Source organism: Rhipicephalus sanguineus, chromosome 10, assembly GCF_013339695.2.
Source record: "Rhipicephalus sanguineus isolate Rsan-2018 chromosome 10, BIME_Rsan_1.4, whole genome shotgun sequence".
Lineage (NCBI taxonomy): Eukaryota > Metazoa > Arthropoda > Arachnida > Ixodida > Ixodidae > Rhipicephalus > Rhipicephalus sanguineus.
The window spans coordinates 15,341,780-15,358,486 of NC_051185.1; the positions used below are offsets into that span (position 1 = coordinate 15,341,780).

Here is a 16,707-nt window from a genome sequence, read left to right on the forward strand (position 1 = left end):
ACCTAACGCGTCTCCTCGCCACAAGGATCGCGGCTGCATTTTTTTCTAGCGCTCCGATGCGTTCGACTATGCGTTGCTCTTTTTGTTGCCACCCCGCAGGTATTATATATTTTGTTACAGGCGTCCAGTGCTGACAGCACTGCTCGGCGCCGCCGTTGAAGAACGGTGAGACGCCGTGAGCTGGTGTATCACTAGCGTCTGAAATATGGTAGCTGCGCCTTAGTCGAAGCAGCTGTAGTGAAATATGAAGAAAAATATAAGAGTATGATAATATATGATAACGATTCCAGTTCACTAGAGACGCCGCTTAGACACCGCAGTTGTACGTGCTCACCCGAAAGCGAAGAAAGCGCGCATCAAGACATACACGTTCTCTGTTAAACGCGTTAGACAGTTTTACCATGGTTTTACCTGGTTTTACTTGGGCATCCGCAGCAGCTCTGCGGACGCAGCCTGCCAGCCATTCCCAATGACAGGCTGCGTCCACATATAGGTAGCGGGCGCTGAACTAAACCGTCTATCAATGCACGGCACCGCTACAACGACGCGGAACGCGGAGAAATTCACACAAGAAACGCGCGCAAGCGCCTACAGCAGAAGGGGCGATGCGACTAGAAAATGTTGCACTGGCGTCACCTGGATTTTGCTTCGCCAAGAGAAACGCCTGAACCCTCCCGTTCGCACCACTAAGAAGCTGGTTCTAGTCTGCACGGTATGTAAACAAAATTATGGCCTCCGAGATAACAGGCGCGCGGCGTCCGCCATCTCGGAGGCCATAACAAAACGAACACAACTCCGTATAATGCCAGGAATGGCGCTGCGAACGCTTCCCCCATTTTTGTGCAGGTTGTTTGCGTTGGCGAGTGTTTGCACTACATAATACGAAACGCCTGTACGCGTGTGTCCTACTCCTCGCTGTACGAAAGTTATGAAAGCCAACAATATAAAAGCAATTGTATTAACTCAACGACAGTGCTTTAGCGATAATCACTGCTCAGACAAAGCGTACACTGGACTCTTCATTTGATTTCAGGAAGATGAATCCTGCGGCCTTCTAGTGGCATCGCAATACACAGGTAGTCGATAGGCCTGAAGAAACTAAACCAAACACTAAAGGCATTAATGAGCACTAGGGGCGCTGCAAGCGTTATCGCGGTACAACTTGGGCAACTTTATTTACCGTGCTTAATAAACGACGTCATTTTAGTTACGCTACAGCTATGCGGTTACAATGAAACTGATTCAGACAAACAACCCTGAAGTAGTCAATGGTCACATGACTAGTTAGCTGCAGAAGCTGGAGAGTGATTTATTTAAGAATGAGCTCAAAATGACGTGTCCCTTTAAAAAAAAAGCTATGTGCTGGGCACGCCATTCCGCAATTTTGAAAAAATGCAGTGGATTTCTGGAGCCAAAAACAAACAATTTCGAAACCACGCCGAGAAGCAGTACAACTAATGTCAAATACGGCGCTGCGAACACTAGCTTCCACCGAAGTGCTCGTGAATTTTATCCACCTCAACGCTCTTTGTCAGACCAGTAGCACCACATACAACCTACTTTCAGTTTTGTGTCTCGCTTGGCCTCAAAAAGGCGCGCTGCTCCGACTTCTCTTATCGACACCAGGGGCACTTGCCTCGAAGTGACGTCACGACTGTGGTGCGGCAGCCATATTTTTTGTTGTCGTCGAGAGGCACCCAGCTGCCGGCGGTGTGTATGTGTGCGCGTGCATGTGCGTGTGTTTCCCCGTGAACCTGGAAGCTTGCACTGTTAGGCGAAACAGGGACCGATCCGCTGCAAGATGAACTGCAGCAAAGAGGCACTGTTAGACGAGCTCACCGGTGAGTGTGTCGCAGCGGGATCCCCCCCCTCCGTTCGTGACCGGAGGCTGTCATTTCCATGTTTGATGGGCTTTGCATTGGGGCTTTCGCGTTCGCGTGGCGATGACCCACTGTGTTACCGTGTCGAGTTCATCGGGTGCGCCACGCTCGCGTTGGCCCACGCCCGATGTCATTCAACTTTCCATGTAATCGTGTTCCCGTCTCCTCTTCCTCTGCTTGACAGATTTCGCGAGCCAAAAGCCCGCTGAAATTCCATCGGTCCTCGACGAATACCTGTGCCACATCGCGAAGACTGGCGACACTCTGTAAGTGCAGGCCTTTCAGACTGTTTTGTCAACAGTACCGAGCTATTCGCCACGGAAGTGTGTTCGCCTATTTCGTTCGCGTTGCGTTTCAACTCGTTGTTCAAGCTGCTACCAATGTATCGCCAAAGGCAGCGCATTTGAACGCACTGACTTGGCGTTGTCGGAAAGCAATTACCCAGTGTCATGTAACTGCATCCCCGTGCTTATTGATCTGCTTTTAAAGTGACTTCATGATCAACTGGTCTGTTGCGCAGGCGTTTCGGTTTTGCTTTAATTGATTCTAACAGCCTGCCAGACATAGGCCCCTCACCAGCAAAAAAGTTGCGCTGTTACAGTTGGAGTCACTTGGAGCAGAAAAGTGACTTTGTCACAGTTACAAGTTTCAACAAAGTAGCTTGTTACAGTTGGTGCCGGTGAAATGAGGTCATTATTTTCCGATTACGTTAAGAACAGTAACGAAAATGTCACAAAACACAAATGATTCATGGCAAAGGTATCGCCACCTCTCTGTGATAAACTTACGTATCACTGTTGTCCGCGTCATAAACAGAAATCTTTCATGAATATCTGCATCAGTGTTGGTCACCTCTGTTATTACTCTTTCCTTCACATTAATTTAGGCACTACTATATGAGCTTTAGCAACTGGACAGAGAATTGCCGTGTATTACAAGTTGCTTAAATGAAGTAATGACTTACATTTAAAAGCTACATGAAAAATTAACTGGCATTATTAAAAACTCATCCGCCTCAGTTGACTCGAAGGCGAAAGTCACATTCTTCTTCTTCTTCTAAGTCGATTTATTGAACCTCGCTCCGAAAGGTTTCTGCAACTGACATGGTATTGCACTGTCTCCGGAATCGATTTGGCCCACCTTTGACCAAGCAATGATGTCATGTGATGACGTCACAAATTTTGGCGATCTGAGACATCATCACATGACGATGATTTTTTTTTTTTGCATCACTCGTGTTGACGCTGCCAACTTGAAATGCTGACGCGGGATGCCAATCAATTTTCACGTTTGATGAAGCATCTAAGGCTCTTTTGCCTTAATAACTAATTACTGCCTATGACTGCAGCCTACAGTGTCAATGGTGGAGGTGTGGTTTGTTCCACCACATTCACAGTACAGCAGGCAGTGTGGTTGCGACAGATCTGCGGTTGTTCTGCTTCAGGTTCTCGTGGCACAAGCTGAAGCCGCTGCTATGTCGAAAGCTGGAGCTCGTCATGAACGAATTCCACAAGGTTTCGCCGACAGACGACTTACCCGCCTTACCTAACGTGGAGGCGTTCAAGTACGAGGAAATGAAGGAAAAAGTATTGGAGGCTGTCAATTGCTTCAACAGGTGGGTAAAGACAGGATGCTCTCATTCGCAACACTTCTTTCTGTTGTTACCAAAGCATTCTCCATTGTAGTGTTGTAGCGCAGTGCATTCTGTATGTTCTCTAATTGATATTGCACTCTTTTCTTTGTTTTCCCATTCTTTATATTCTTTCCGGAGATTACAGGAAATACTGTGATTGAGCCACTCAACTATCGCTTGAAGCTACAAAAGAAACACTTTTTCTCTTGAAAGCTTTCATTTCGAAAGGATATCTCGGTCCATGGGTTAGAACTGATATCAAGGTCTTTCTGAGGTGGTCCCTCTACCATTTGAGCCTACTGGGAGGCTAGCGGATTGCAGGGTGGGGCTAAGTTAACAACTCTTAACTAGCAAAAATTAAACTCCGGGGTTTTGTGTGTCAAAACTAGGATATGATCATGAGGCACACTATAGCGGAGGACTCCAGATTAATTTTGATCTCTTGGTGTTTCTTAACATACATCTAAATCTAGGAGCACAGGGGCTTTTCTTTTACAGCAAAAACTGTTATCAGATCACAATAGCAGTGGGGTAGTTTTCTGCCGCTGCCGGTGTCCGTAACCGCTATTGCGTGAAATAAGAAAGAAAATGAAACGAGAAAAAAAAATTCTAGAAATGTCGGCCACCCTTCAAGCATCAACCAAGTATTAGCACCTCTAACAGCGGGTAAGGTTCTGTGCCTTGACCCTCACTTTTCAAGATGAAGCAATGGCATCATCTTGGGTGACATATACCACCGGTGGTGGCTGTTATTCTTTGCTTCCACCCATCACCTACCTAGCAATTTCATAAGCAGCCACTCTGTGCTCTCGGCCATGGCTATGGTGACAGTGATTGTGTTTAAGGCCCTTATATATTACAGCGAAAGCTGTTATGAGATCACAACAAGATCCAATTTTGATGTCGTAGTTATACGCCGCCGCCACCGCTGGTGTCCGTAACCAATATCGCTAGAAATAACAGAAAATGAAATCAGAAAAAATTTCTAGGAACAGATGGGATTTGAACCCGGGCCTTCTGCGTGGCAGTTGAGTATTCTACGACAGAGCCACCCTGGTGCTTGAAACTCCTTTGCAAACACCCTGTACAGGTATCATGTACGGCAAGGAATCATGTTAAAATATGTAATACAGCATCGTAGAAGAGTAAAATAACAACCAGGCGTCGCACAATGCAAATTGCACAATGAGTGGGTCGTTGCGCCCATTTAAGAGGCTCAGCCATAATTCTTTGTCATCAGCCACAGCACAAACAAAGTATGCATAATGCCTTACAGATGTGTGTAGCGGGTACCTCACTTATCCGCAGAATGACATATAATGGCATAGTGGGTGCTTCCCTACTTCACGAAAGTTGCGGTGATTTATGGCATAATGGGTACCCTGCATGTGTACTTGTATTAGTTGCCCCAAAAGAGTCTACAACGGGCTCTGGAGAGGCCGCTCTTCCAGCTTTTGCTGTGACTGTGCTGCATGTTCTGCACAGGCCTGGCGATTTTCTTTTTGTTTTTTATTTCACCTCAACCAAAATGCAGCTTGTCTGTTGGAAATGGAACTTGCACCTTCGTGCCTAGCAGCGCAATGGATACCCTCTAATGCATCACCAGATGGGGATGATACTCCCCACAAAAGTTTTTCTTTACTGTATGAGCTAATGAGAAGGCTAGCAGTTCACAGGGTGAAATCAAGTTAATGCCTTGAAGCTTTATACTTGGTGGATGACACTTGGTCCTCTCATTAATGTTGCAAACTTGCATAGTGCTGATTTCCGTGTTCTTGCTAAAGAGGCTGTTTGTTCTCACTATCTGTTTCATGTGTCACTGCAGTGCGCCATTCACCATCCAGCGGTTGTGCGAGCTTGTGGTTGACCCTAGGAAGCACTACAAGCGCACGGACAAGTTTATGCGAGGCCTTGAGAAGAACGTCCTGGTTGTGAGCACCATTGAACCAAGGTCTCTTGTGTAAGTTCACTTTTGTCTGAAGGCTTGCCGCGAGCTTTCATTCCTATTGAACTTCTTGGGCTTAGATTGCTTAAATATATGCTTAGATTTACTGTACATACTTATTTTTAACCATAATAACCATCGAATGGCTTCATTAAAGGAGTTTATTGCCTCAAGAATCGACCACCGCAAAAATTTTTTAAATCCGTCAGGTATGAGCAAAGGTACAGAGAGTTGTTGCACGCTATAACTGCTTTCTCTGTTCTCTCGTCCCGACGGGCACGCTGGAAGCTAAGCAGGGAGGGATAGCGAGGGGGAAAAGTTAACATCACACGTGCATCATGTCCTTGAGGACTTCTTCTTTTTTTTTTTCTTCAAACGCGCGTCTTACTTTCAGTGTGATCGCAAACCTGCGAGCAAGCACGTGGCGGCATTCCGCAGCCACCACAGTGACTATGCAGCTCACGATGCTCAAATCAGCCAATGGCCGTAAATTTGGGTATATGGTGTGGTCATTTGGGTATATGGCATCATTTGTAGAAATTATAGGGAACGATTTCTAGCTGATTTTGAGAATTAATTGTAAATTCCAGTTCGCGTGCTGCGCTACAGTGTTTGGCTCGCGTGTTCTCCGGAGCCTCGACAACCTATGGGCAGCGTTTTCCGACCATGCTGAAAAAGAGTTGCAGGGCCCCTTTAAGTTGAATTGTTCTGATGTACAGGAAACGAGATCGTTGCATTTGACGGTACTGTGCGGCTTCAAATCTATGTTGCATTTCGTCATTTCAAAATAAAAATATCTAGGTTCGTTAACTGTGAGGTGTAAGTGGTTACTTTTGAATATGAATTTATTGATGGATATATCCCTGCATTTTCACTCATGAAATAATTTTTATTTTGCCAGAAAATTGATCATAAATTAAGTAAGCTGAGTATTGCTGATAGTAGGGTATTGCAAATGCTTTTTGGCAATATCGTCGGCCAGCAACAGCGTATTTATTCACGGTATAGTAACGATAGTGGGGCTCTTCGATTTTCCATTTTCTGGCAGCCCGCTGGCTGCCAGAAACCAGCCAGCGGGTTCCGGTTCTGACAGGAAATGACGTTATATCACGTGGCCTAAAAACTTCTGGCAACCAGAAAGTGGTCGGGAGAAGTAAAATCGAATTTCGGGCTCGCGGCTGGGCGGCTCACAACTGCGTCGTCTGCTCCAACATGCTAGTACAAATTTTGTTAGCGACGATCGCTCGGCTGTTCGCCTTGCTGCACGCTCGCAGGCGTCACCAAACCGTTGTGTGCGAGAATGAAAATGTCGAAGATCTCGTTGTGTGTATGCTGATAAGCAGACTGCAACGAGAAGGACGGCATAGAGTTCCGCTGTATGTTGAGAAGGTCGGGCCAGCGTAAATGGACTTTAAATTTAAAAAGCTATCCCGACTGTCTAGAATTACTTGTGCAGCCCTGGTTGAGGAGCTTGAAGCTTCGGCATTTTATCCTCAAGGCCTCCGAGGACGACCGAAGATTTCGGCCGAAAAGACGCATCTTGTCGCACTGGCCGAGAGCCGCCGAGGATCCCGAGGCGTTTGCATTCCGCGGAGTCCACGCAAAGATGGTCGCGAGCGCTCATCGTCCCTTTTGGCGTCTGCTAGCCAGAAAACGGCCAGAGAGCCGCCAGACCAAAATCGTCCTGGCGAGTTCTGGCGACCCGCGGGTCGCCAGATGCAGCCAGACGGCGAAAAACGAATGCCCACCGGAAGTGCGCGCGCGGTGGGCGGAGCAACCCGAGAAAAAACGAATGCGTTCTGGCTGTCTCTGGCAGCCCGCGGGTAGACAGATGTAGCCAGAAGTGGAAAATCGAATAGGCCCAGTTATGACGCAAATAATACTGCCGACTGTACTGTTGATTGCACTATCGGTAATTCTATCGATAATTCAAACAAAACTATCGATGCTGTCGATAGTCGATTTGCTGATAGTTCTGCATTAGTACTTCGCCGTCATTTTGCAGCCAAGCTGAACGCGTCTTGGCAAGACACGCTCATCAAAAATGTGAAATCTAGGCAGTTCCCTGCACTGTCTCTGAACGCTACATCTGCGTAGGGCTGACCATAAGCGACGCTCAGCTAAAAGTGTCTATACTGATACCTAAATGCCGATCAATGTTCGACAAAGTATGCATGCAACAAATATTAGCATCTGTAATTGTCATTGACAAGCGCCCAGAGAGTCGCTTTTTGTTTACGTCTTTTTGGCTGTCTACAGAGGCTTTGTGCTAAGTGAACAGTTGCAATCTGCACATTGTGTCACTGCTGTATGCTTTTCGAATATGCCGAAAGTCTTTGCAAGAGACTTCTTCTGTTAATGCAAAACATCACTGCATAGCGCTTTTCCAATGTCGCCTCTGTTCTTTCCGTCACACAGCGACAAAACGAGCGTAGATGCTCAAGCATGTCCTCTCAGTTTCAAAGCCAACCGAGCTCATCACGTTGTGAAGTCAAGGGTTCTTCTGCCTCCGGTTCCTTGTCTTCTTACTTTCAGGACAGACCCTGTATGTTGTTGTTTTCCATTGCATATAAAAATTACCCATGGCTTGAGCATATTTGTCTTCAAACATAGCCCAGCTGGTTGGAATTCAAGGCAAACTGTAACGATAGTTCAGTAAAAGCCACATGCTGCTTTTCATTCATATGCTTGTTACAAATGGAGGCACTAATAGTGCTTGACTTTTTTTTATGTTTTTACAAGTTGTCTTTTAACTGTTGAAATTGCTGCTCAACCTATCAGCATGCAACCTGTCTTCTAAGCTTTTTTTGTTTGTTGTTGTAATACCATAGTTAGAGCTTTATCCTTTCTTACTTTATCACAGTGCACTGCAGCAAGCTAACGCCGCCGCAATGCCCATGGTCAACGGTATTCCCGGAGCGGAAGATGGCGGAATCAACGGCCATTTCGCCGACACCACAGAGGACTCACTTAATCGCCTCGACGGTGAAAATGGTCATTGTGAGGATGAGGGCATCTGTGCCGACGACCCAGGTACCAACGTCGAGGTCCCTTCTTCCGCTGCTGATGACGCAAGCTTGGGTGTGTGTGAAATGCTTTGCATTGGCACTTTGTCCTTATCATATTGATGCTTGCTCATGCGCTAGCACGGTACTGACAAAACAGATGAGAATCGTGTATGGACTGACAGGGTGCACCTGTAAGTCTTTCTAGTCTGTTTCTTCAGTAACACGTTAGCGCATATGCAGGTATGAAGAGCCATCAACTACTCCCTCTCATAGCACTCTTGAACCTAACACATTTGGTCGCTCACAGCGCTTCAAATTTTGCTGTATTCCTAACTGAACCACAGAAATGCCCTTTGCTTAACTTACTTGATTGTTCGTACATGTATCTTTTTTTTTTCCATGGTGATCAAGCCATGCGCATGGATGAGTCGCATGATAGAGCAGAAGCTATCTGTTATGCAAGATTGTGGGTTTCTCGCTGCTTGAAGCGGAATATTGTTTCGTATTGCATGCTCATGGCAACAATACATACGCGGAGAACACCTTCTTTTGGTGTTAGGAAAGTGTGTAGCAGTACCCCATTGCAGTCAAACCTCGGTGATATGAATCTCGCGGGGTCGCCGAAAATATTTGTATCATCCAAAATTCGTGTCACCTGAAAAGATGGAAAATTAGTATGCAACAAAAGAAGGCTGGCGTACATTTTCATTTATTGTTTCTCAGGGCCGCAGCAACGTCATAAACAGCTCTGAATGATTGCCAGGAATGTTTTTAGACGTCAACGATCATACTTGTACTTGTAAATATATGATGCGTGCGCACATGTGTAATTAATGAACTAGCTGTGTTGTGATCCGCGACAGCTAGTAGCCCCTTCCCAATCTTAGCGCACTTGTCCGCATGACACCGGAGTACTGCAGCAAAAGTGACTTGAGCGATTTGCACATGATAGATGAAGGCCAGAAAGTTTTAGAACCACTGTCTTTTGTTATTATTTTCATATTGTGGTGGTGTTGGGGATGTTTGTGGGAGATTTACAGCGATGCCTGGACAGTCGGGAGGCTTGCTCTAAGTTCAGGAGTCTCCCGTGCAAATCGGAGAGTTGGCAGGTGTGCGCACCCCCAACACTCGTGCGTGTTTATGTTTAGAGACCTCGCTCCTTTGCCAAGACCGTTCGCTTCCTCTTTCAGTCCTCTTCCAGCTTTCTTAGGATGTCTGATTGCAAGGACATGGCTTGCATCAATGGGGCAGGCACGTGTAAACACAGTACGACGACGCTACCTTGAGCACAGCAGCATGCGTCGACGCGTTAAAGAAACAGAAAAAAAGAAATTAATTACACTCATTTCTAAGGGGGCCAGAGTCTTAACATGGGATATTTGGGGAGGTTCGCGCGCACAATCTCGGAGGCTATGCGCCGCTGATGGCTGGCCTATTCTAACAAACTGGCGGTGCGACGCGCATGCCCGTGCTTGGGCTCCTGCACCTGTGCATGATTGCCGCGTCTTCCGTGACAGCACAGCCAGCACCTGTTCGTACCTGCATGGTAGCCTACGTTCGTATCATCAAACATCGCAAGGTAAAAATTGGTTCACAACAACTGTACTCCATTACAATGCAGGCTCAGTGGGCCTTGGCTGGGACCACAGAAAAATTGTATCGCCCTGAAATTATATCACCAAGGTTCTACTGTAACTGTCCCATTCCGATTCGGTGGTGTAGTAAAGGTTCGTTCCGCAATATCGCACGGAGTGGAGTTTAGAAAGACTTTTCTTTAATTCATTGGTCTCTTTTCTCGTTTTAGGTGAAGCGCCTCAGCCGGTCACAGAAGAAGTTGTCGAAGAGCAAGAAGTTGAGGCATCGGCTGTTACTGAGCAGACCACCACGGAGTTGTCGTCCAAGTGCGAAAAGGAAGAAGAGGCCGAACCTTCAGCGCCAGGGGAACAGGAGGCCGAAATTGAGAAAGAAGAGCAGCCGCCAGCTGTGGAAGAAGCTGCGGAAGAAGTTGCAGCGGAAACACCGACAGAAAGCAGCGAGTGCGTGCCGCCCTCAAACGACGAGGAAAGTGTGACACAAGCGGAAGAAAAACCTGAGAAGGAAACTCCCGCAGAAGAAAGTGTCGTTGACAAAGACGTGACTGAGGAGGTTGCCGAAGCGTCGAGTGAAAGTGGTGCGGAAGACGTATCTGGCACTCTGGAGGAGCCATCATCTGAACCCGCAGCAGAAGGTGGGTGCCGTCTCTGCAGCAGCTTTTGAATGTTACCATGAATGCTTTCAAACTGATAAATTACTGTTTGACAATTCTATCGTTGTTAATTGTACCATAATATGTTAATTACTGTAACACAAAAGGAAGCTCAAAGCTTCATATATTTGAATTTCGCGTTGAAACCCCAGTATCTCAGTGCCAGTGTGATGTTGCTGACTTCAGTATTTTTTTCTCGTATTTTGACTGCATTGACTCAGTAAAACTTCCCCAAATATCCCATGTTAAGACTCTGGCCCCCTTAGAAGAGAGTGTAATTAATTTCTCCCGATAAAGAACTATGTAGGTCTCGCCAGTCCACGAACCTATGCCGTCACGTCATGTTGGTGCGGAAATCTCAAGGGTGGCGTCACCACCTGCATTTTCTTTTTGCACGGTTTCTGTGTTACCAAATGTCTATTTGTGACAAAAGTTGTTTTTGGGTGTTATGAAGGAGCAAATTACTAGTGCAAGTACAATTATTTTTCTCTTTATTGTGCCTTCAAAAGTTGGTAGACAAGTTTCACCACAGACTTGTTAATTGGTTAAGCTTTATGGCAAACTTTGTTCTTTAAGACAGAAGGTGTGACAAGGTTTGAAAAAATATTGGTGGTGCTTGCGTGTTATTTTTCCGACATGCCACATCTGTGCAAAGCTGGCATCACAAAGAAATTCGAGAACTTCTGATAAACTCAGATTAAAGGACTGTGATGTTGATTATGAGCTGTTTTCAAGGGACAGTTTCAGCAACCAATTTTGGCATCAGAACCATTTCTCTTGCCAAGTTTTCCTGACACATCCATTGATACTTGAAATTTTGAATTTTGCATAGAGGCAAGTATATGGCTACGCTATCTGAAGCCAAAGTTTATATTTCATACACTACCTGAAATTTCATTGCAGCTAGCACTTTAAAATAGTGTCGTTAGTGTACGCTAAACCACTCCGTAAATGCACTTTTTTTTTTTAATTTACAGAGCCATCCGTGCCAGCAGAGGAGCACTCTGAAGCCGACGCTTTGCCGCTTGACGCTTCCGAGCCAAAACCAACAGAAACTTCAAATGAAGCTGAGGAAGCCTCGGTGGAAGCGGACTGCTGCGATTCGAGCATTTCCGAAATGCCGGAAAATGAAGAACTGAAGGAGCCCCCGCGGAAGAAGTTTCACCCTGAACCCGAAACACGCACCGAAGACCAAGAAATAGAAGAGCAGGAACAGCCATCTTCAACGTCGGTGTCAATGGATGATACCGTTGAGGAGGAAGCTATGGTAAGCAGAAGGCTTCGTAACCTGGTATATTACCTGATGCTGTTTACACGACGTAATGTGTGCGATAAACTGTCCTTCAATTACATTGTCGCTGGAAAAAGGTGGAGCCGGTGTTACATGGCTGAAACAGAATGATTGTCGAAAGTATATGGCAAGTCAATTTTGCAAAAGCCTGTAAGGTTGGTGAAATGAAAAATTTTTCATCTGCCAACTTGTATCGAAGAAGCCACAAAGGAAATCCATACGAATTTGTCAAAGTAAAGCTTCCCAACTGGCAAAAAAGTTTGTCACAGTCCGGGACTTGTCAAAAGTTCCCCGCTCGGTTCACAAACGCTTTGGCCTTAGAAAGCAGTTCTTCAATCGAGTGCGAAATTCTAGACACCACAGGAGTGCATGCCAAACTATCGAAGTGCTTTGTGACAAGTTTATGGCTACTATACTCGAGAATGTGTGCTGGGCACACACGTCCTTTTATAGCTGTCAGTCTGCTCATTCACTCGCTATACATGCGTGTGCATCGGAAGACAACTCAAGATGCCACTTGTGCACTCAATGTGGAAGCGCCAAGCAATGTTGTCATGACGAAGCATTTCAGTTGTACAAACGAGGTATTTTCTTCACGATATCGTCGCTCGCCCACTTCCACAGCAACTGTAAAAGTGACACCTTGTGCTTCTTTCCACATTCTGGCGTGCATGTGGTGGTTGAAAAGATAGTATGAGCAGACTGGCAGGTATAAAACAACGCATGTGTACTTTACATGCTCTCGAACTTAGCCGCGAAGTCATCTGAAGGTGCACCGATGATACGCACTCCCGTGTTCTTTATAATTCTGCACTTGAATGTACCTATGTGGTGCTCCTCCTGGTAGTTACTGTATGAAACCTTGCTATCTTTGAATACTCTGTCACCCTGGTGTTCTGCTTGTGGAAGCGATAGACCTGTAGCCACCAATCAATCGCAGTTCTGAAGTTTAGTAATTATGAGATGAATGGAAATGAAAATGGATGAAAAACAAAGCTTGCCAGTGGAAGAAACCAAACCCACAACTTCAACTACGTTTCAGTCAGAAACTTTGACCTTTTCAAGCGCCACCTATAAAAAACCCTGTGAATGTGTCAAATTTACACAACATTATATCAAGGTACTCGACCTTCTATTGCAATAAAAATTATGTCATAATACATCGATTTTCATGTGTTATTGTAGTTAATCTTAACTAAATTGTAATTAAATTAAATACTTTCCGTGGCATTGCTGTCTGTTAGTTCTCATTAATATTGCGTCTAACAAAGAAAAACGAGCCCTTAAAGATAATGTTCTTTCCTTTATTGATCCTGAAGTCATTCATGTTATGGCTGTGCATTAATGGAAAATTAATGGAATGTGCATTAATGGAGAAATATAGTGCCAATTGATTTTCTGTTAGGTTTATTTCGAGCAAATAAAAATTATACTTTTAACGTGGCTCGCGGGAAGTGGCCCGTCGAATGACTCATCGGACATTGTAGTGCCTTCAGCAAAGTGATCATATGCAATGGTACACCACAAGATGAAGTTCAATCAAGGCACATTCATTACGCAGGAGGTCCAATTGATCCAAACCTGAATGTATATTCTTTCTTAGCCACTAGTTGACACAACCAGCAAAAACAAGTGATGTACACAATTGTGTACAAAACGTCTCAAAGGGTTAAAGAAAGTCCCCCCCCCCCATGTTTTCCTTTTGGCTTCAAATGGTGTTATGTCTAACAGAGAAAAGGAATGTCTTTCATTCAGGATTGCGCTCTGTCTATGCAGGAAAGTTCAAAGCTCGATGGGTCACCAGTGGAAGACGGCCAGGCGGAGGCCATGGACACGACGGCCGACAGTTCTGCCCAGAAGGACTCTCCAATCGAGGAGGAGCTGGCCGCAAGTCCCGACGAGTCCGCTATGGATCAGGACTGAACCTGCTGTTGACAGTGCCGGCTACTGTGCTTACCCCACCCCTATCTCACTGTGTACTTCAGCCATTGCTCCACCCCCTCCCAACAATTCAAAGACGTGAATTGATCTCGATTTTTCATAGAACTTCAAGAAAAGAAAAGATGTTGTGCATGATCGTTTTTTTCTGTCCTTATTCTTTTTGGTCCTGCTTCACAACAAGATTTCTCACTTCTTTCATCCAGAAATGAGCAACAAAGCCTTGTGCAGCTAAGTTTGTAACTAAAACAGCATTAACTGTGAAAAAACATCGACACCAGAGGCACAGGGGTGGTCAAAAGTTTGCAGGCCACTCTGCCATAGGATTACATGGGATGGCGGCCTGTGAACTTTTGACCACCCATATGCTTTGCAAATGGTACCAAATCCATTGGCAGTAGTCTCTAGCCAGTATTGTTGTGTGGTATTTGTCCCCACTCAATATTCTAAAGTCATATTTAACTGTCCTGCAGGAATGCACTTGAACAACTTCACTACCTTGTAAAACGCGCAGGTAATGTGTCAGCAGCATGTATGTGTGGTAAGGTTTGCAAAGATGGCAGGGTTGCACCAATACATCCTTTCGTCAAAATGTCAACGACAAAGGATATTGGCAACTATGCATTAGGTAAACGCACATTAACGCGCTTCGTGTAAATTTCGATTGCCATCACCCCACTTTGGGTGGCACAATGGTCGGAGTTATTGTCCGCACCCACGTGTGATTGTGCGTCAATCAATTGATGGCTTTAATGCTGCAATAAGTTAATTTGAACACTGGCAGTGACCCCCAAATGCATTTCAAACAATTGCCGCATCACATAAGGCAGTTCAAAGTATAACCATGCTTCCCTAAAGTCTTGAAATTTGTTCGGACTCCAAGCTATTACAAGCTCCGGACTCGAAGCACAACTATGGGCAGTCCAACGGGCCCGCGACGCAGCAGAGAGACTTGGTCTTTCTGTTCCGACGTGGGAGCGGCCCGCAACGTGCTAGGGCGCGTTCCGAGGGACCGAAATAAAGTTTATTCATCCATCCATCCATCCAAGAGGGTATGAAAGTTGTCGTGCCACGTGTATCCGAAGGTCTGCTTTATGTGTGGCCTCTTACTTGTTTTGCTGTTGCCCGGTGTATGTAGATTAACGTCGAGATTCATCAGGTCAGAAAGTTTGCTTCTGTTATGCAGCATGTCTGGCTGCTATGGCTGCTACTTTGTCGATTCTGTCCAGCTTAAGTTATCGCCTGTACTTCCGTTTCTGGGGGATTAAAAAAAAAATGTGCATATTTGTTGTAACAGGCGCTGTGTAGAGTACTTGTTTCATTAGCACAAGGCAGCAGTGCATTGGGACTGCATCTGCTCACGAGTGTATGCAACGAGCAGCTCATCTTCATTTTCAAATAAACTTTTTTGTTCATGCTACTTTCTGTCTGTTCCTTGGTAGCAAAAAAGCATTGTAGTTGCCAAGGTAAACTTTTTGTGGATGTAGTTCACCAACGGCTTCATTCACTAGATGGTGTGGAACAAGATTTAGATGAATCAAGAAGCCATTGTTCAATTGGGATATTCAAAATGTACAGCGCCATCTGTCGACAATCCCGTAAGCTCGATCCGCCATGTTTTATTGGGCGCGAAAACGAAACCAGTCGCATATCGCGGCCTTTCAGGTGCTAGTTGCTGATTATTTATCTTCGTTCTGCGATGACTTCCCAATGCTTCGTGCGCTATTTAGGCAACGAGGGAGCCCTGGCAATGCCGGGAACAAGGTAGCACCAATTTTAATCGAATTTATCAGTTACCTGGACGATGAAAAAGAAAATACCGACGCGAACTTGTTTCGTCAACAAGATCGGCACTGTGTTTAGGTTCGGAAATGACCGGCGCGCGCAGAAGCGCTCTTCAACCTCGGTTGTTATTTCTCCGTGCAATTAAGTTGCTCTCCTGCAACATAAGCTAGACTTACAGAACAACATATTGCGATATATGCATATGCAACCAATGACATTCCATTATTAGAGGCACGAAGGCAAAAAGCTAGATTAGAATTTCTTTATCAACTTTGGAACAAAAAACTAGCTCTATAGATCTTGACGGCCCACTCGATCGACACCAGCACCCAAACGCCTTAACCCATATTTTGCTCGCACTGACCTATTTAAGTTTTCATATTTTCGGAGGACCATTAGTGAATGGAAGTGCATTACCGATACATGTGATCAAACTGCAAAATAACGTTCTTCACCCTTTATTGTTGTTGTGTCATTGCTACTTCTTTTGTATTTGTATTAACCACCATGCATGGACCATGAGTCCGCAGTATTGAATAAATAAAATAAAACAGACGACAGACGTCGCACACGCGCGAGAGAGCATGATTGATTAACATTAGCTTTTGTTGGTGTTGCAGAGTGCCACAGACGCTGCTGCGCGCGTCCGCAGTAAATCAGAGCCGCCACTCGTGACCCGATCGCAAAGATCCACACAGCCTCGCAATGCAGTGTGCGCCGGTACATAGTCCGCACGCCGCGTCTACCCTTTGCTTTACACTACCTTATCCCTTCGCTTGTGTGCTGCACGCCTCCGTGGCATATGCGAAAGCAAAGAGCGCAAAATTAAAAAAAAAGACAATGAATGCACACGTATAAAACGTTCAAGAAGACCAGAACGACAATACTAAATTCGCGCGACAGGTTACGACGACAAGGCATGTGAAACAACCAGTGTGCATTAAAAGAGCATTACTCGGGCCGCTCTCTACAGCTGTCCAAA

At 45.5% G+C, this 16,707-nt stretch overlaps 1 protein-coding gene across 1 annotated transcript; it reads left to right on the forward strand.

Annotated features, from left to right (window-relative positions):
* Window positions 1-1,592: 1,592 nt before the first annotated feature.
* Window positions 1,593-15,343, forward strand: LOC119407106 (serine/threonine-protein phosphatase 4 regulatory subunit 2). Its single transcript, XM_037673958.2, has 8 exons — window positions 1,593-1,841; window positions 2,065-2,146; window positions 3,325-3,495; window positions 5,339-5,473; window positions 8,322-8,539; window positions 10,271-10,693; window positions 11,689-11,978; window positions 13,779-15,343. Exons 1-8 carry the CDS (start codon window positions 1,802-1,804, stop codon window positions 13,923-13,925), a joined length of 1,506 nt encoding a protein of 501 aa, XP_037529886.1. The 5' UTR covers window positions 1,593-1,801; the 3' UTR covers window positions 13,926-15,343.
* The last annotated feature ends 1,364 nt before the right edge of the window (window positions 15,344-16,707 follow it).

Excerpts from the sequence above, each read along its gene's own strand:
- LOC119407106 (XM_037673958.2), top strand. The coding sequence starts at position 1,802 with ATGAACTGCAGCAAAGAGGCACTGTTAGACGAGCTCACCG. Across the intron at positions 2,147-3,324 it reads GCGAAGACTGGCGACACTCT|GTTCTCGTGGCACAAGCTGA; the intron begins GTAAGTGCAGGC and ends GTTCTGCTTCAG. Across the intron at positions 8,540-10,270 it reads TGCTGATGACGCAAGCTTGG|GTGAAGCGCCTCAGCCGGTC; the intron begins GTGTGTGTGAAA and ends TTCTCGTTTTAG.